Source organism: Adelges cooleyi, unplaced genomic scaffold (assembly GCF_023614345.1).
Source record: "Adelges cooleyi isolate 19-005CV unplaced genomic scaffold, UGA_ACOO_1.1 ACOO_flye_CR_arks_rails_tigmint_CR_PRNA_307, whole genome shotgun sequence".
Classification (NCBI taxonomy): domain Eukaryota; kingdom Metazoa; phylum Arthropoda; class Insecta; order Hemiptera; family Adelgidae; genus Adelges; species Adelges cooleyi.
In genome coordinates this window covers 957,311-978,372 of record NW_026095978.1, presented here as the reverse complement: position 1 = coordinate 978,372, position 21,062 = coordinate 957,311, and the positions used below count along the sequence as shown (strand labels likewise).

Sequence of the window (21,062 nt, the reverse complement as noted above, 5' to 3'; positions counted from 1 at the left end):
CCATGATAAGTCGTGTCCCATTTAACCTTTGCATTAAAAAAGGTTTTGCTGATTTTTTTAAAAGTTTTATTTTTTTATCTTGATTTGTTAACAATATATCTACGGTATTTAATACATTTAAATTGAGTAACAATAAAAATTAAAAAGTAGGTTTTCATCAAGATTTTATCATACTTATAAACACTTTTTTCTGCTTAGCCTTTTTATATTATTAATATATATTTTTTTAAACAATTACAATTACCCATCGAATAACTCCCTGAAATTCCTCTAGAATAAATAAACAAGTGTTAAGCTATAAAATAATTCAAATGAAATCATTACAGATTTAATTGTAGTGTATACCGTGCATTAAACGATGGTCATTAAACTATACTAATTTCACTCTACTACTTACATTGTCTACACATAGACAATTTTGCTTCAAGTAAATTAAGTACCTGTTACTTTGTGTGTATATTATTCTTATTTAAAAAGTAAAAAAAAAAAAGCTAGTACAGTGGGTTCAGGGCATAGTGGGAATGGAGAGGGCACAGGTCTACTGGAATTATAAAGTAATAAAGCTGTATTTGTTTAGCCTAAACTTTGTATGGCCGTTTCGAAAATTTTTTTATTAAATGATTTTATTTTAAATTGCTATTTATTTTCTTGTTATCATTTTGTTGTCCACCTTTGGAAAATATGTCTTTTTCCAATGGATGTAGTTTCAAAGAAGATAATGTATTTTGTAAGGTGTTCTTTTTTTTTGTATCTGGCTCAACTATATCTTTTAGGTTAGGTTAGGTTTAGGTTTAGAGGTCTACTCTAAACCTATTTAATTATGTACAATTAGCAAGTCTATAGATCAGAATCTTTTTGACACACCAGAGTTCAGGTTGCATATGAATACAGATCATAGAAAAGCTACTCGAGAAATCTGACCAATTAAAAAAAGTTACAGATCCAAAAAAACCATCATTATTAAACCAAATCTTCTCAGCTCCCTATCGAACTTAAAACCATATTCCAAACCAAATTAGATTTCATTCCAAATTACACACTCATTCTAACCCTTTAATATCTCAACTTGCTTCTAATTCATTCCTCGGAAATCCACCTCGCCGACTCCGAAGAAATTGGGATCGAGATCTGCCAACTCAATAATTAACAAATTAGTCTAATTAAAAATAATTAGAAAAAAAAATCATGTTGGGTTCTATCACTGGATAGCCTCCTTCCTCATACATCACTGTTTTTATTTTATTTTTTTTATAACAATGTAACTATTTGCTTATTATGCCTTGCAGCATAGTTTGTGAATATTCATTAATAAATGAAAAAAAAAACTGTGAAACAACTTTAAAAATGAGCATTGTTTAGTTTTAGAATACGAATCTCCAATGGAATTAAAAAAGCAAATATAATTAAAATGAACGTAAAACGACAAGTGTGAGTATTACCTAATATAAACAGTTTATCTCTGTACGGTTAATTCTTAATAAGTATTTCATTAGCACAACAATTTTTAGGTTAAATTTCAACAGGGATTTAATCCGTGGGACTATGAAACGTGACACATATTTGGTGCATCCGTGTAAATGCATTATAACATTTTATTTTGCAATAATTTCTATAAATTTTTATTAATTGTAAATATTTGCAATCGAAAAAATTAAATTTACGTAAGTAAGTTTTAAGCTAAATTAAACTTAGGCCTTTAGCCCCTGTAGAAAAAATGGTAAGTTTTACATAAAAAAAAAGTGTTAACTAAAATAGGAATAAACCAGGACAGTCTTAAAATATCTTAGAAACACTCCAAGCATAAGTTATAGGGAAATTCAATTCAACTACAGCGATTTTGAATTTGGTATCATATCCTAAGATTTGGCTAAGGAAAACAATTCCATAATTACATTAAACCTAGTAAACAAAATGATGAATTTTAAAAACAATTTTTTTTCGCGTAATAGCGCTCAAGACTTAAATAACTTTCTAGACTAGATTATTTACAACAGAGGACATCAATTATTGATTCTTTTACTAAACAATTTGATTTTTTTTTTGTGAAATTTAAAATGTACACTAATATAGTAAACTACAACTAATATTATAATATAAGTTAGCCTTAACGTCAATGCAAAGCTATGATTGCAAACATTATTTGAGTGCTAAAAATTGACAATGTAGCTATAGTAATTAAAATATAAATAACTAAATAATTGTTTTATCAGAATTTTGTCTAAGAATGTTGCACTTTTAAAGAAAAAAAATACTACTTACCGTTTAAAAAACTATTATTTTGTTTTAATTACATTACTAGTTTTTAAAATTTTATTGTATACAATTAATCGGTTTTATCGTCACTTCCATTAATAAATACGTCCAAAATATTAATAATCATGTTGCTCATATTGCATTGTATATAATGTGCTATATTTAAATATTTAGTTTAATTTATAACAACAGTAATTATTGGACTCTTATTTGCAATAATCGTTGGATTATGTGTTAATAATAGTTTTATATCATTAATTTCTTATTAGTGATTTATACATTTAAACAAATTGTTAAGACTCGAGCTTTTTTTGAGGTGCATTACGACACTAATATTGTGCTGTAGAAAATTTAGGGCGAATGTCAATTTTTATCTCGAAAAAACACTTATGTAAACAAACAAACATCAAATGGTACAAACTATTGTTACTAAAACGATTCGTGGTCACATGGTCAGTGGATAATAAAAGATACGAATTTAGAGCAATATTATAGTAGGTATAGTTAAGACTTTAGACTACAGCTGAATTATCAAAACAAACATCGTACCTATATTATCTTGTTATCAGTTGACAGTTTCATATCATTCAAATATTCTTATTGGAACTTTATAAAGGTTGCTATTGCAAAGTTATAGCTCCCGTATTAGGGCATCTATATACTTTGTACTTGAATACTTTAATAATGTATATTTACTGATAACACTATAATAAGTGGAGAAAAAAAAGGAACAATTAGGTGTTGAATTTTTTATAGGGTTTTTTATGTAATTAAATCAGTCTAAAAGTTTTAAACTTTTGACCCTATAAAGTATGATTTTCGTATGATTGATTGACATTTTTCATTTTTATGACTCAAGAGCTGAAAATTAGACTGAAGATATAATCTTGATGTATACGATGTACATCAATAACTTGTCTAAAAAAAAAAAAAACCGTACTTAACATTTTTTGACATTTTTAAAATATTTTTTTTAACCAAACTTAGAATATAACTATCCAACTTTTTCGGTAAATAATAACAAGTTACAGTTGTCACTATAACTGTTGTTCTACTGTTGTACTGTTTAATTTGTCTATTATAACAGCTATTACAATACTACTAGTTTTTAAATTTGCATAGTAGGTAACCAAAACCATTGTGTTTGTTAGCTCAAAGCACCTTTGTACAAAATAACATGACCATACATTTTGAAGATCAAACAAAAAATAAGAACATAATAGGTAAGTTTTTTTATATTTTTGCCGATGAGCAGTGTGCATTTGTTTTAAAATACTATAGTTGTACATTTTTTTCACTTTACATTTTCATAACTTGAGAGTATTAAGGAATTGTGAGCGCTTATTTTCATAATTATGAGATTTCAATTAAGCGTTTTTTGTTTAACACTTAATTTCATCTGTTATTTATCAACGGGCGTTAATAGATGTGACAATGACTACGAAGAATCACGTCCTAGAAGACATTATGAAACATTACATAGAAAGACTTTACTCAGACCAACTGCCTCCGAAATAACCATTGCGATATCGGAATCAAATGTTGCTCGAGGAATTCAAGTAAACAAAAATATATTAGGAATTATTAATATTTGTTAAGGACATATTTTTAAATCACCATAACTAATATTTTAGTTTGTTTCATTATACAGACACCATTTAAGTGTTCTAACTTCTACATTATTATTGTAAACAATTTTTTATATCATTAATTATCATAAGAAATAGCTCTTTTTAAATTAAGTTTATTTATAGTTACATCATTGGTATTCAAGCACTTCGTTTGAGCAAAAATCATGTTATCCGTCTTTTTATGGATAGGAACAATCACTGTTTATTTTAATGCATCGGAAACCGTGGCATTACTTGTACCAACTATATTAATGCTTTGTACAATTGGTAAAATTACATTTTATCTATATTGTTTGAGGAGTATATTAAGACTTTCTAGACTTGGTGCAGAGCTGTTGCTTAGTTTGTTTAAGATACTTGTAACTTCTCCAAACTTACGGTGTATAGTATAATGCTAATTTAAGTATGAAGACACTGTCATAATTATTTTTAGACATGTGAATAAAATTCGTTATAAAGAAAATTATTTTCTACCAGTTCAAACGTCACAAACTATGAGGAGTAAAAACTATGTAAAAGTATGTTGAATACTGGTTAATAGTTATATCTTTTAGAGGAATAGCCTCAGCAACTCTCTCCCTCTAACTGAGAAAGAGTAGTTCATTAATTAGTCACCAACTATCCCTTATATTATCGTTACATTTCCCAATTAGGTAATTTTTGGTTGAAATAAACATATAAAAGAATATTCAAATCTACATTTTAGTACTTATGTTTTTAGGTTGAACACTTACAACAGTTCTTCTATGCTGGACAGTATCCAATTGATTTCATTCGGCTATTGGACACGTACAAGACATTGAGTTACGAGCCCATTCATTTCAGCAGTGGCGAGATAACAACACTGACCTCCAATTATAATGACGGATCAAAAACCAATAGAATTCTTACTCAACTTAAATTCTACCGTAAAATACAAGAAATACAGTGCACGAATAGTGTACTTTTGAAGTTTAGCTTACCGAATGTCGGAAGTTCTTTGGATGTTATTGTCAAATACGTGTACAATATGATAGAAATGTCGTACAGAGGGAAATTCGTAGTGAGCGCATGGCTTTGGGAACTGCATAGAAAACTATTAGACATGAAAAACTCGAAGTTAACCATCCAAAAATTCCTTGAAGAACTCTTACCGGAACTTAACGTTACCCTACAGAAATTGATAAGGTTGTGTCGTAAAAATAAATACTTAATGAAAAGGTTTGATTACACTTTAAATGATTACAACGAGAAATCTGGTCGACTTCTACAGTTTGATACATTTTTAAAAATGTATGACGAAAAATATCAACGATTTCGAGAGAAGTCTGAAAGTTATGATTTCCCTATTGTTGTCAACCATTTGTTGACGACTAAAATGTTTTGGTTTCCGGGATGGATTTTCAAAGAAATCCCTGGTCTTGCCTATAATTGGAAAATTACACACGACATATTGGAAAAGGAAATGACAAATATCAAAAATGAACTCCAGAAGGGAGAATGTACAACACAGCCGTTTAGATACTCAAAATATTACGAATTAGTTTTGGATGTCTTAAAGGCAAAATTGTACAGTTATATTTGGGTTCATTTACATTTATATCAAAAAACAGGAATTGACGGTAGATTTGAACATAATTATTTTATAAATGATTTAAGTAAAGCGCTATTGTTTGTTTATGTTGATGACCAAATCTTTAACGAAGTCATTAATTTGTTAAGTGAAACATACGATATCAACGACGAGAAGATAAATAATATTACAAAAATATTAGCAAAAGAAGTAAACCGGATTCTCCAAAATTATCCTGGGCCAAATCAAGAGGCAACAATTGATGATAGATACGTTGAACGAAATTATAATAAATATTTTGAACTTCTTCAATGTAATCGAACAAATTCTGAACGGTTCTTTCGTGAAACTCAAGATAGTTATTACCCAATAAATTTAAAAATTCTATCGTTTTTTATGATAGGATACAAAACCATCGACTTTGTATTTCCGAATATATATTAATGATACGTGGAATATCTGTAAAAAAACACACATTTGAATATAATGAATATTAACCAATAATAAATGTAATACTCACTGACCATTTTAAAGAAATTTATGTAGGCTTCTAAATGACATAATTATTAGATGCAAAAAGAAGAAGGATTGCATTTTGTTATACTTTTCGATCTCTAGTTTTGATTTAACTACTAAAAATTGTAACAAAAAAATATCCAATTTTAACACAGATTACATACAATTTATAATAAATATCAATTTTATTCTCCCTTTCTCCCTAATTTCTTACTGTGTTAGTATAAACTGTCATTGGTTTCGACTGTATTGGTTTAGACAGTACTTGGTTTGTACTGTACTGATACAAACAAAACTTTGTTTATATTCTAATAGTTTAAGCTGTACTAATTTAAGCTGACTAGGTTGTACTATACATATATTCACATCAAGGCTTTTGAAAGTGATTAAACTACTTTCAAGTTAAAAACCCTCCTTAAAAACTATGCTCATTTATAGTGGTACCAATACACAGCTGTTAATACAAGTGTATAATTAAAACAGCGAACTAATTTTACCAAAACCAAGTAAATTCATGGACACGATAAGAAGAAGACTTTACTAGTTCGGACTGCACTGGCTTAAACTGTGCATGGTTTGAACTGCACTGGTTAAGACGGTATTTGATTTATATTCTACAGGTTTAAACTATACTAGTTTGGAATGTACTGGTTAACACTGTGCTTGGTTTTTAATTAACTATACTTAAAGTATAGTTAATGGGTATACTTTAAGTATAGTCATGTGTTCATTTAAAGGGTTATATACAAAATATCAAGTTTGTAAGCTCACAATAGTCTTTAAAATCTACACAGATAAGGTTTGAGTCACTTTTTGGGTTTTTTCATTACAAAAAAAAAATTCAACCATAGATTTTTTAACATAAATATCCAATTTTGTTTTTTATACACGTTATAGGTATATGTTAGACCTATCTTAAGTCTAATTTTCAGCGTCTAATCCTTAGATAGCAAGATTATACCAAAAAACTTCTGTGTTTCACTACAGTGATTTTTAAGTTCGACGCGTGGCTGGGAAGGTATTTTATTTATGACGTGTTTTCATTATTTTTTATATGTATACGATTTGCTGAAAATAATGTAGTTAAATATTTTTTGTAACGGATGAAAATGAAAACAATATATTAGAAACAGACGATCAAGTTTAACCGTATATATTCCAGTGTACAAACAAATTTTTCTTAGCACATTGTTTTTACTATTATGGTTTATCGATATTTGTATTTTTACCGTTTTTAGATTTGCATCAAAACGTATATTTGAAAGTACTTTTATCGCTTTAATTTTTTCGGTCCCATAATAATAAGAAGGAAACCTTATGTTTAATAATAAGTATATTATTGTTTATAATAGGTCAACTTTTTTATCGTTTAAATAGCACATAAAATTGAATCGTAAATAAAATTGAAATAATACAAGCATTAGTTGTACATTAGTTGTAAAACCAAAAAGCAATACACGCAGTTCAAACTCTGATTTAGTGTACTGTAAATATATATAATCTTATTGAAAAACCCGTTTGTCAATAAAACCACTTATGGTAAATTGCTAACCTAGCAAAATATAGGTGTTTAGATTTTAGTGTTTCGGTAAAATATAAATCTATTGATGAATTGCGAGAAACCCATTTTTAAAGCAAGTTGATCATATAGACAATTGTCTAACTAGTGATATAGTATATTTCTTTCAGTCGTACACAACAAAAGTAAAGTCCAAACAAACATGGTGATTTCGTTTTTTTAATTATATAAAATAGCAATGAAGGTGAAAATCTTGAAATAATATTGAACTCGTAAAAAAATCAAAATAGCCAATAAATGTGTCTAAAATCGTGATTGTGCAGAAGATAGGGTGCAATGACCACGAGGGTCAACTGTGCTAAAATTTACAAATACATGTGATTTTTATGATGCGAGCAATGTAGGTAGTTTTAAACAATCGAATTAAATGACACATTTGAACAGGACTTTATGGTAACCTAAAACCAAATTACTAACTTTTTTTTAGATGACCGTGAAATTTTCAGTCCTATCCAAATTTGTTATTTACTTAAATTGTACAAAAATGTATAAATATTGCTACAACTGACCTTCATGATCATTGCACTCTAACTTCTGCACATGAACATGTTACCTACTACAGAATGTATTTGCGTTACCTAGTTCAATACTGGCGAACAATAATAATTACACTTGATATAACAGTAGAATTACCAAATTTTTGAAAAGTTTGACCATATTTTTTGGCTTTTTTGAAATACTCAAAACTTTCAGTTCTAAGCAATAATGTTTTTGAATTTTCAGCACTTTTTGTTACTTAATTGTTTTACTAATGCCTATTATATAAAAAGTAATTACTTCCATTCGTCGAAAAAAACAATACAGCAGTAATTAAAGTATGTTATAATTTAATATTTGTAGTTCTTCAAGACTATTTACGATTACCGAATAAAAGCTTATGGTAGTACTTATGGTTACAGCAACAAATACCTGTAACAAACATTTAAAATAATCTCACAAATAATATAAATTAAAAGTTTGTATTTTATCTAAAGTTATTTCTTGTAAGTTAAAAATTTGATAACAAAATAATTAATTTAGAATGGCATTAAAAAAACAAAAATTGAGATCGCGTTATTTAAGAACTTCACCGAAAAAATATTCTACTACTAATTAAACCATATGATGAATTTCATGGATAACTTCAAAAAATGTACTCTGTATAATGTTCACGAATAATTTAATCTCCATAAATTAACAATAAGTATTTAGAAAGCGATAAATATTATACAGCGTGTACACTCTTAATATGGACAGATTATAGAAACAGAAATTTTTAATTTATAAACCATTTGTTTATTAAACAAATATAACATAACAACTATATAATATATCAAACTATTTATTTTAAATATTATACTTTACCGCTTAATTGACTAGGTTGACTGATTAGGTCATCTGCTCAATATTATTTAAAACGTGTGGATAAAAATGAGTTAAAATGTTTAGTAATTTAAGTAATTTGTATGAGTTGACTTGTAATGACAATCAGCTACAAATAGTCCTCTGACGAAAAAAAGTTAAATATTTAATTATTTGTAATTAACCGTTTTGACACGCGTGAAAATGAAATGATTATCTATGGTTTCTGGCAAAACATTTACAATGGCAAATGAAAACAAAACACAGTAAAGCCTAATTTTTAGCTGCAAATAACAATAACACAACATTTTTCCTGCGTCGATTCCGTGTTGTTGTCGTCCAACTGTCTTACCGTTGTGCCCTTTGATCAGCTAACCACGATAGTGTGTGTTAGGTTGCCTACCCAAAACTGACTTAATATCGGCTTCGGTTCTCGTGCCTAAAGATTTCGGCTGGTCCTTCGTTTAAGTTTTTTGTTGTTTTCGTATACACGCTATGATGTACTTTTTAAATAAAATGTCTGTAATAAGCACTTATCGATAATATTGATAATACAAACATTTAAGCGCAGTTAAATACAAAAACATAAAAAAATAAGTATTAAAAGCATTCTTTAATTTTTATAAGTCGAATACTGTTATTTTTTAAATGATAGTACTTTTAACAAAATGGCCTATTCCATCAGATTGCTAAACGACTGTTTAAACATAATATTTTTGTAGCTACAATAAAAAACAAAATATATTTTATTCATGTTGTTTTATTGACAAAGCTGCTTTTGCACTGTAATTTCATATTATATACATTACGCCAGATAGGAGTTTAAAGTTTAAACTATGTGTATCTGATTTCATAGTTTAACAACCATTCGTAAACCTAACACTTGCGTTATTGACATTTTGCGGTTCAATTTTAAATGCTAGTCTACCGATAAAATTCGTACCTTACCTAAGTAGCAAGTACCTATTATCGTATTGAGAAAGAATTTTAAAGAATTTTAGTTGCACTTGATATAGTTGCCACTTTTTACAGATAGAGCACGTACGATACTTTGAAAACTAATAAATTATTAAACTGTCAATTTTTTATGTATTAAATGAATGTCGATAGTGATAAAATTCTTATGTACCTGATGATTTTTTTAATGTGGTCCACTGAATATATCATAGAGTTTATTAATTTTTTTAAACATTTGTTTTCTGTAGGGTTTTTATACAACGTGATCTCAATTTTGCACAGATTTTTATATTTCTTACATCCTCTCCAAATCAGCTATTCTCATATTAACTTTGGAAACTTAAACTCAAACGATAATTATTGTTACTGCGCCTTAGCTCGACTCTTACTACTCAATCATACTTACTAAACGTGATAACTCTTATTGAATATTTACCAAAACTCTTAAGAGTACAACAAAGGTTAGCATTATTGAACGTAGTAAATTTCTACGTTGATAAGTGCAAGTGAGTCCACAACAGACAATAGGTATACAGTCAACAAAAAACATAGATGATAGATGATCAGTCGTAAACGTACCAGGTGCTGCAAACACAATTTCAAGGACATAAGTGTCAGTATTATAATTTTGTCGATATTAAAATTGTTTTTGAACAACTGCAGATTTGTGTATTCGCATATTCGGGAAGTAAATTTATATTTGCATCATAATTTATTGCTACATTATTAGAACAAGAAATAATCATATTTTATCGGAAGGCCCGTAGACCAACGAATATAGAACAAAATGTGTTTATTTAATAAGTGTTTTGGAAAACATAAAACCATACCTAGTACACACATGCCATTTTTTTGTACTAATTGTAGTTACGACCTTAAGGGCAAAGAGTACAAAATAATATAGTTATAAATAGCATAATAAACAACAGAACTTTTACAAAATAAAGTATTAAATCATAATATTAACTTTATTGAACTTGCTTATTGAATGTACCGTACAGAAAATAAATATATTGTTATGGTTTCCATCGATAAAATCTTTTTAGACACCGTTTAGACCATAGTTATAAATAATTATGATATTTTTGTTTGTAAGCGTTGAGGAAAAGCACAAAAAAACAATGATTATTTAAATACTTTGAGTAAATAGCGATAGCGATGTTCAAACTAAAATAACTATTTAACATGTATAACTAAGTGAAGAAAAGGTATAAATAATATAAGTAACCAGAAAAAACCAAACCAAGAAAAAAGTTTTTAGTTTTTTATAATATACAAAACAGTAAAAAAAGTAAAAACGTTGAAATTATTTACAAATGGTCAAAAAATTCATATAGCCAACAAATGTGTTTAAAGTATTGACCAAAACTGTTATATAATTATTTGTAATAGTGCGATATGGAAAAAATTATTGATACAGTGTATCTAATAATTATTAATAATGAGTGTATAGAAATTATTAGTACCTAATCTTGATTCAAAAGTACTTCCTCTTTTGGATATCCGGCCGAAATTGAAATATATCAAACATATAGTGTTTGTAATAAGTAACATCGTCTTCTGAAGAAGTTAGGATGCAAGTGCCATCATCGTCAACCTTGGCAGTTTTTATAAATGGCAATGTTCCAAATCGTGGGATCGTTGAATTTTTATATAATCCAATTAAATAACAAACATGAATAGCAGTAAAACTTTCTTCCTTTCGTCCTTAAAAAATACAACATTAATTTTTTTAACCTGATAAATTTAGCTTATTATTTAGGTACATGAATTATTATTTATAAAATTCGTGTAACATTCATTCAAAAAAGAAACATTAATAAGAAAATTGATTAAGAATAATATTATTAAGAATTTTTATTTTCTTCAATAAAACTTTGTAGTAGATTGCATTTTATACATATATTAGTTGTGTTGACTAGTTATTGAATATAGTTTTAATATTTCTAGTCATAATTTATAGCTAGTCAGAGTTATATTTTTGATATATTGTTGTAAATTATTACCTATTCATTAAAAGTGTTTAAAATAAATTGTCATCACATAAACGATGTACCAAACATGTCAATAGGTATTTTAAGAACAAGAACTGAATTGAAAAAACTGAATTCAAAAGTCTAATCAACATATAATCCTAAGTATTTAAATTTATGGACTCCTTTAAATGACATATATTTTATTGTTATTGCATTTTGTGAATAAAATCATACATTTGAATTTTTTTCATTGACGACAAGACCAATCTTTTTCGCTGCATCCATCAAATTTTCGGTTGTACTTTTGAGACTATCCTCTGTTTCTGCTATCACTACCCTGCTTACGCGGCCAATACTATCTATTATCTTTGTTTCATATTCAAATTTTAAACCCTGTGGCTCACTTTGCAGTTCTTCTTTAACGACCGATTCAACGCAGTGTTAAATAAAACCGGAGACCCTGTCATCACCTTGTCTTACCACTGTAACCTCCTCTGATACCACCAATTGAATTGAATTTTGCATCTTAATTTTGCATACATGCTTTCACCATCCTAACAAGCTTAGTAGGCATTTCTAGTTGGACCATCGCGTTCCATAGTAATAACACTTCTTACAATTGACATAGGCTTATTTAAAGTCTACAATTAAGAAATACACATCTTTATCAAATTCATGACTGTTCTCCGTTTTTTATTTTTAAGTGATATCGTGTATTTGGTCAGTTGTGGATTTTCACGCTGTTCAATCTGAACTCAACATTTTTGTAATCAGAGTGCAACAAATCTTAGTCTAAATGTAGACAAAAGTGAAGTTACGTAATTTTTTAGACAACATTGTCCTATTTACGATTAATACTCTTTAATGGCATCATACTTGGCCGTGTTTAAAAGAACTCCAACATTAAACTTTAAGCAACATATAAATACTGCCATTGTTGAAGTCTTTTAAAAGTTTTTCAATGCGTATTATCGTACCAAACTATTTAACTCTGCTAATTAAATCCGAACACTGTATTTTGCATTAGTTCTGTCTTTATTAAATATGGAGTAGTAGTAAAGGCATTTTTATGTTGGCCATGTTCTTCAGATTATATATCCTTGGCATGATTACTCACTTCATATGAACTATGTAAGTATTTCTAAAGTTATAATCTCGTTGTCAATACACTGACTTAGACTTTATTATTTCTATCCTCGATAGAACTCTAGATGCACCTTATCTCCCTCCAACATTAAATTTCATGTACCATCATGTTCATGAATATCAAATATGTTTTATTGTACCTATATCTATACAGATAGAATTCTAATATAGCAGATATTCCGCACTTGAAATGTATATTCATGTTGATGTTTATAATCATGGTCATTATTTTCCCTTATCCTCTCTTCTTCTTCCATTTCTCTCCTCTCCTCTCTCTATTTATCTTCTCCATGCTTACCCAGTCTTCTTTTACTCCACTTTTTCTTCCCCTCCCTACTCTTATCCTTCCGTACCCATATTTTTTTCTCCTTCTCCTCCCGTCACTTTCTTTGTTTCCTCTCCTCGCTTTCCATTTACCTCCTCTCCATATTTTCTCTTCCCCTCCCCGATCTTCTCTTCTATTCTCTTCTAACCTGAACCTAACCTATTCTTAACTATCTAATCCAAATTAAACATAAAGCTTACAGAACCTTACCTAAGTGTGCAGCAAATTTTACCCCCCTCCCCTAGACATGTTCAATGTTCATGTCAATGATGTTTAAGCATTTTTTTTTGAAAATATTTACTTTCGACACGGCTCAATAGATGTTTTAGATGAATTTTAGTCATTGATCTTCTACTATAACCAATATCCTTTAAACTAGCGTTCCTAATTAGAGGATCTGCAAAAAAAAAACATCGTTTAGCTAACAAATAATTTAAATACAAATCTGTTCGAAAATGTATTGTTTTTTCGACCGAATTATATTTTATTTGAGTAGTTTTTTAAGTCGAGAAGTAGTATCCAAAAATTTAGCTAGTAACTTATACTAATTTTGATTAGTTATGATTAATAATATGTATAGATCATTTAAGACTATAAAAAAAGCGTGAAAACCTACCTGGGATCTTAGCAGCATCAATCTTAGGCACTTCCTTGTACTCATCATCGAGAGCTATAACAAAATTTCAAATAATCATACAATTCATAATAAATGAGCCAAATACAAAAAAAGCCAAATGCCTAATGACTTTAAACTCTATTTACTAATTACTATATAATTATATTTTTTGATAACTGTTCAAATCAAATTGTTTATTATGCTATCAACTATTATTTATAATCAATGTTCTAAACTATTTCTAGTAGCCCCGTTTGCGTTAATCTATGAGATATAAATTGTTTTGAAAACGCATCAAAACTTTAATCTAAACATAATTATATACAAATTGTCCATATAACAATATTAATATTATATTTACAATTAATGCCTTCGAATATTGCTTCTTGCACATCACGTTCGTATTTCATGCATTCTAAAGTTCAAAACAAAATACATTTTAATGTACATATTTTTTTCGATAGTATTTAAATTATATTTGTATGTATATGTCCATGTATATATATTATTATTTTTAATATATATTATCAGTGTTAACTATAATACATATTATGTATGAAATATATATAGGTTATTACGAAATATATTAAGGCCTTCAGTGTCTGCATAATCTAAAATTAAAAAGAAAACAATTATCACATAATGAGTATAAATTAACTTTGTGGAGATACTTCCATAAAGCGCAAAATTATTACCCGGCACAGCAAACATAAAAGCCAATTCCTCTAAAATGTACAAAACATAGTACATCGTTTATTGACTAAACTGGATTAATTTTATTTTTTATTTATAAATTAGAATATTTCAGTCAAGAGAGAAATTAAGTGCGTATTATTAAATCGAAAAAAGCACCATAATAAAATAGATGAATTGAAGATCAGACTGAAGTAGCATAAAATAAATTTAAGTAAATTTAAGATTTATATCACTGATTATTTTGTATGGATTAATTTTTTGTTGTGATTATTTTACTATCACTTTCGAACATTTTTTCATATCACTTTTTGTCATTATAATTTTTTTTTCTATTTTATTATTAGGATTACCCATTGAATATTGATTTCCAAGTACAATTCTTTTTATTATAGTTGGAAATCCCGCTAGAAAAAATAAACAGATTTCAAATAAAATATTAATATTAAAGTAATAGTAGTAGTAATAGTAAAAGTAATAAATATAGTAATAGTAATAGTAATAGTAAAAGTAATAGTAATAGTAAAAGTAGAAGTAATAGTAAAAGTAATAGTAATAGTTAAAGTATTAGTAGTAGTAATAGTAATAGTAGTACAAGTATAACTACTACTTTTACTATTACTATTACTACTACTTTACTATTACTTTTACTACTACTATTACTATTACTTTTACTTAGAATAATAGTAATAGTAAAAGTAGTAGTTATACTTTTACTACTATTACTACTACTATTACTATTACTTTTACTATATTAATATTTAAATCAAGGCATACATTTATTAGACAAAAAAACCATAAAAATAAGAGTCCGTGAAGATAAAACATCATTAAAAGCGGTGCATAATTAACTTAACTTAGAGTAGAAAAGGTTTTTTAAATACTGGTACTACACTTGTTATGTAATCATGATGAACAGAAAATTAGAAATGTATAAATCATTTTTTATAATATATACACTATTCAGATCAGAATATTCTATTTTAAGTATACTATACCTGTTATATCACAAGCTTGCCTGAGTAGTTCGTCTGCAATATATTATTTAAAACTTATGCATAAAAACAAAATAAAAAACTTAAAGAAAGTTATTTTGGATAAAATAATTATATTACTGACTTGTAATGACAGCCTTCGTCTTATAATCCACTGTAAATAAAATATAAATATTGAAGTTTTTTCTTAAATTTTTAAGTAATTCTTTTTAGGTTTGTGTAAAAATTTAATTATTACCTATTTTTTCCGCCAAAACCTTCACAACGGCTAATGAAAACAAAACACAGCAAAGTTTCATTTTAGCTGCAAACAATAATACCGTATTATTTGTAAGTATTTTGTGCAAGAGACAAAAATTTTATAGCTACGATATAAAATGCTGTTGAAATTTTAAGGCAATAGCCTATTCGATCAGCTTGCTGTACTGTTAATAAATAATTTTTTTTGCGGCTTCTATTTATAACAGTAGTGTTAATATATTATGTGTCTGTGTCGTCTATGTAGATTTATTTACAGAGGTGTTTTTTAAAAATATAATTACATGTCTACATTACACCAAATCGAGCTTAAACAGAACATACTATTAGTTACTGGTATTCCAATCACTCTTAAGACTAATGTTTGCATTATCGAATTTTAACCATATATTCCATTCTAAACCCGTATGCACTATACAAATAGGTATTTAAAATAAAAGTCATCGCATAGACTTGTTTTAAAAACGTATTTTACTCAATAACAATAATTCATTCCTGAGGTTCTTTTACAAATATAAACCAGTATAATCCGTTTTTTATTTTTAGAGCAATTGTACCACTCTAAGTTAATATTATATAAAAAATATTTAAGTATAAATCATTTGTAAACATTGTAACATGATTCATTTATTGTTTAGTAGCACTATAATTTGTATTGAAATCTACAGTACATAATATTTTAGCTTCTCATAAATTTTGTTATACCTGGAATGAAACTATTGCCAACGTTATTACATCTTTTGTATTCTATTATTATCAAATTTACCGGAAAATATTTCACATGTCGCCATGTACAGTGAAGATATTGAGTTCAATGTCTGTCAGGAACTTAAATTGAAGCAGATTAAAAATTAAAAAATAATGCATTTATAATGTGTATACAAATTTTCAAGCACCTATACTTAATATTGTGATTATGCATTATTTAAAACAAATACTGAATAGTTTTAATACTAATATCTTGTTCAAGTATTGGTCATAAGTCATATATATAATCACTTATTTTATAATGTTTCATTATTATAATTGTATAATTAAAATTGGCCAAATATAATTTATAAAAATACATTACATTATTTTTAAAAAACAATACATTTTCGAACAGATTTGTAATTAAATTATTTGTTAGCAAAACAATGATTTTTTTTGCAGATCCTCTAATCGGGAACGCTAGTTTAAAGGATATTAATTATAGTAGAAGATCAATGACTGAAATTCAACTAAAACATCTATTGAGCCGTGTCGAAAGTAAATACTTTTAAAAAGAATGCTTAAACATCATTGACATGAACATGTCTACGGGGGAGAAGGGGGGGGGGTGAAATTTTCTGCACACTTAAGTAAGGTTCTGTAAGCTTTATGTGAAATTTGGATTCGATAGTTAAGACTAGGTTAGGTTCAGGTTAGAAGAGAAGATCGGGGATAGGAAGAAAAAATATTGTGAGGAGGAAAAACGAAAACGAGTAGTAATAGTAGTAGTAGCAGTAATAGTAAAGGTAATAGTAAAAGTAATAGTAAAAGTAATATTTAAAGTAATAGTAATAGTAATAGTAAAAGTAGTAGTTATAGTAAAAGTAATAGTAGTTGTAATAGTTATAAAAATAGTAATAGTATTAGTTATAGTAAAAATAGTAGTAATCTCTCTATTACATTTACTATTACTATTAATACTACTTTTGCTATTACTTTTACATTTTGTTTTACTATTACCACTACTATTACATTTACTATTACTAGTAATAGTAAAAGTAGTACTAATAGTTATAGTAAAACAAAAAGTAGTAGTAATAGTTATAAAAATAGTAATAGTAAAAGTAAAAGTAGTAGTAAAAGTCGAATGGCTTCAGTCGTTTGAGTAGTCTGATGTCTTGCAACTTGTCGAGGAGTTGTATGGCAGCTGTATTTGAGTGAAGCTCTAGTCTTTTTGCGTGTTTGCGGGCAAACCGGGTAATTTCATCCTGCACGGATGTTTTTTTAAATCGCGCAGTATGATGTCGTTCTTATCATACCGATATGCTGCAACAATAGTACGATGAGCGATGTTCTGTCAACGTTAGATGAGTTCGATATTAGACCTACTGGCGCAACCCCACAACTGAATACCATACATCCAAATCGGTTTAACGATCGATACATACAGGAGACGTTTGCTGGTTAGGTCTAGCTCGGAGTGTCGCCCAACTAGCCAATACAGTTTGCGCATTTTTTCTTTGATTTGCAACTTTTTCTGGCGTACATGATGTTTCCAGTTAAGTCGCGAGTCAAGGTGCATTCCCAGATATTTTGCCGAATTATTTTGTGGGATTATCTGTTGATTAAGCGTGACTGGGATATATGCGGTTTTACGTAGCGTGTAGTTGACGTGCACCGTTCACTTGTCACTATTGATTTTTATTTTCCAACGCTTTGTCCAGTCGTAAACGTTGTTGATTGTCACTTGTAGGATCTCAGTCGCAGCTTGTTGGTCCTTATTGGTTGACAGTATGGCCGAGTCATTGGCAAACATAGCTATCGTCATTAGTTGGAATATCAGCTGTATAGAGTAGGTACAAAATAGGTCCGAGAACACTACCTTGAGGTACTCCAGCTGATATACTCTTCCAGTTAGTGGTAGCTTCTTCGTATTTAACGCAAAGCTGTCATTCAGTCAGATATGATTTGAGAAGTGCACACCATGTATGTGGGAGCTGCTCTTGCAGTTTTATTAATAAACCTTTGTGTCAAACTTTATCAAAAGCTTGGGCCACATCAAGGAATACACCACAGCAGTTTGACAGAATCTTGTATGAAGAGTCGAGTAGTGATTCCCTCTATAGTTTCTACAATCCATTAACTATTTATTTTTGCGTATTGGGTTGTTGGCCAATGACAACCCCCATTAATGGAGGGCCCAACATGGTGGAGGAGGTGCTTCAGTGCTACGATCTATGTAGTCACTTACTTACCTGAGACGATCCTGACATCCTTCAGGCTACACCTCCACCTGGTTGACTGAGGTCCGCGGGGATGTCACACCCGTTACCCAAATAAATGGGTACCCCAAGCAGGGGGCTAAGACGCTTAAGAAGAAGTTTTTCGAATAGTTTTGTAATGCATGGTAGAAGCGATATCGGCCGATAAGAGGTGGCTTGTTCGGGTGGTTTCCCAGGTTTGAGCAATAAAATTACCTCCGCTTATTTCCATTGCTCGGGAACAAATTTCGTTCGCAAGATGGCGTTGAAGATGTGAGTAAGGTGGATGATTGCCTTCTTAGGTAGCTCTTTAAGGATGCGTGTGCTGATCTCGTCGTATCCAGGTGCCTTTTGGTGTTGATGTTGGTATCGATTTCATGGGCTACTTCAAGTGGTGTAAAGTGCCGTATGATTTCTCTTATAGAAATAAGTGGCTGACATTGAATGCTGTCAAGTTCAGAAATCATGTCGTTTGGATGAAACACACGTTCGAGATGATGTCCGTATACTTCAGCTTTATCTTGTTCACTGCGCGCCCAAGTGCCATCTTCCTTTCGGATGGGTGGTTTATGAACGCGAGGTCTTTTTAATCGTCTTGTGGCTTTCCATAAAGAGTAATCGGAATCGGCTGTTGCAGATAAGCCACACAAATACGATTTTAATGTTTCATTTTTCACTTCTTTGATTTTATCATGTAGTATTATGCTGACTCGGTTCTATTCGGTTTTATCGGATGGGTGTCGAGTTCTGTGCCAAATTCGTCTTGCTCGCCGCGCTTTTGTAGAACAAGCTCTCTGATTTCTTTCGGGTAGTTGAACTCGCGATCGTTGCCTTTTTGAGCTTCAGGTGTTGCCGTTTTTGCCGCTTCAACAATGTCATTAGTCAGTTTACGAGTCGTATGTACTGCCATTTCAATGTCTGTTGACGATTTTAACCGCACAGAAAGAGTGAAAGCTTTTTCCAGAGTATTTGTAAACAGGTCTCAGTCTGTGTATTTGTTTATTTGAAAATGTTTTCGGTTTTTCATAATGACATTTGAGCTTAACGATAATAACACAGGGATGTGGTCGGACGTTAGCTCTGTTGGTCCTTCAGCTTCAACATAATTAGAGGAGATGCCTTTAATTACGAAGAAGTCAAGCAGGTCGGGGATTTTCTTAGAATCGGCTGGCCAGTAGGTTGGCTCTCTAGTAGAAATTATTTCAGCGTTTATAGTGTTAGCTACTTTTAGTAGAGCACGCCCTTTCGGAGTGATCAGTCTTGATCCCCAGTGAGAGTGCTTGGCAATGTAGCCACCACCAGCAATGAATCGGTCTCTTAGCGTTTGGAAAAATGCAGTAAATTAAATTTCATCTGCACCTCCTTGCGGTGGGCAATAAATAGCCGTAATCGTGAGGTTATTATTCCCATCTTTAACACGAACACTTGTAGCTTGTATGTACAGTTCTGAGTATTTTTCACGCTCGAAATGCTTTATGGTATCTCTTATGATTACAGCTGTACCTCCACGTGCTCTACCACTCGGGTGTAAAGATGTATAGATTTTTTATAGTTTTTTTGCTATTGCTATTACTATTACTTTTACATTTTGTTTTACTATTACTACTACTATTACATTTACTATTACTAGTTATAGTAAAACAAAAAGTAATAGTATTAGTAATAGTTATAGTTATAGTAAAAATAGTAGTAATAGTAATAGTAATAGTAAAAGTAGAATTACTATAAAATATAGAAATATACCTTTTTTATTTATTAATCATTTAATTAACAGACAATATAATAATAATATAATATCACACCACAATTATATATCAGAATAATTATTTAAAATATACTTTACTTCCACTTTGGGTACCTTGCCTGATTATTGTGTCTGTAATATATTTTTTAAAACATATTATGTATAAAAACAAATTTAATTAGTCCAAAAAATTAAGTTGGTAATTGAAGTTTTTTTGTATTAAATGGGCGATACTGACTTGTAATGACAACCTCCTTCTTATAGTCCTCTGTAAATATAAGATGAATATAAAATGTTATTTTTTGTTTTTAACTAACCTGGTAAGGCACATGTAAAAATTATATAATTACCTATAGTTTTTGCCAAAACACTCAGTAAAGCTTCATTTTTAGCTGCAGATAATTATAATGTAATAATCTTAAATGGTATCGAAAGTACTTTATAAGACCAAATTTAAAACAAATGAGTTCCTTCCTGTTTAAACATAAAGGAACTCACCATAAATTTCTTCAGACTTTATATAATTTAA

The 21,062-nt window shown here is 29.2% G+C and overlaps 2 protein-coding genes across 2 annotated transcripts; one reads left to right on the top strand and one right to left on the bottom strand.

Moving 5' to 3' along the window:
- The first annotated feature begins 3,599 nt into the window (after nucleotides 1-3,599).
- Nucleotides 3,600-5,047, top strand: LOC126839727 (uncharacterized). The gene is made up of 3 exons (XM_050575143.1): nucleotides 3,600-3,812; nucleotides 4,606-4,982; nucleotides 5,041-5,047. Exons 1-3 carry the CDS (start codon nucleotides 3,609-3,611, stop codon nucleotides 5,045-5,047), a joined length of 588 nt encoding a protein of 195 aa, XP_050431100.1. The 5' UTR covers nucleotides 3,600-3,608.
- A 6,259-nt stretch (nucleotides 5,048-11,306) lies between these two features.
- LOC126839726 (uncharacterized) lies at nucleotides 11,307-15,875 on the bottom strand. Its single transcript, XM_050575142.1, has 10 exons — nucleotides 15,819-15,875; nucleotides 15,705-15,734; nucleotides 15,584-15,616; nucleotides 14,939-14,992; nucleotides 14,588-14,617; nucleotides 14,471-14,503; nucleotides 14,254-14,307; nucleotides 13,893-13,946; nucleotides 13,578-13,673; nucleotides 11,307-11,536 (listed from the first exon to the last, which is right to left on the bottom strand). The coding sequence occupies exons 4-10, from the start codon at nucleotides 14,940-14,942 to the stop codon at nucleotides 11,307-11,309; spliced, it is 501 nt and encodes a 166-aa protein (XP_050431099.1). The 5' UTR covers nucleotides 14,943-14,992; nucleotides 15,584-15,616; nucleotides 15,705-15,734; nucleotides 15,819-15,875.
- Nucleotides 15,876-21,062: the final 5,187 nt, after the last annotated feature.

Bases quoted from the DNA above. Each gene is read 5' to 3' on its own strand.
- LOC126839727 (XM_050575143.1), top strand. From the start codon at position 3,609: ATGAGATTTCAATTAAGCGTTTTTTGTTTAACACTTAATTTCATCTGT. The intron at 3,813-4,605 runs GTAAACAAAAAT...TTATGTTTTTAG, and splicing joins ATGTTGCTCGAGGAATTCAA to GTTGAACACTTACAACAGTT.
- LOC126839726 (XM_050575142.1), bottom strand. The intron at 14,308-14,470 runs GTAATAACCTAT...TTTGAACTTTAG, and splicing joins TGAAGGCCTTAATATATTTC to AATGCATGAAATACGAACGT. The intron at 13,674-13,892 runs GTAGGTTTTCAC...TTTTTTTTGCAG, and splicing joins TGATGCTGCTAAGATCCCAG to ATCCTCTAATTAGGAACGCT.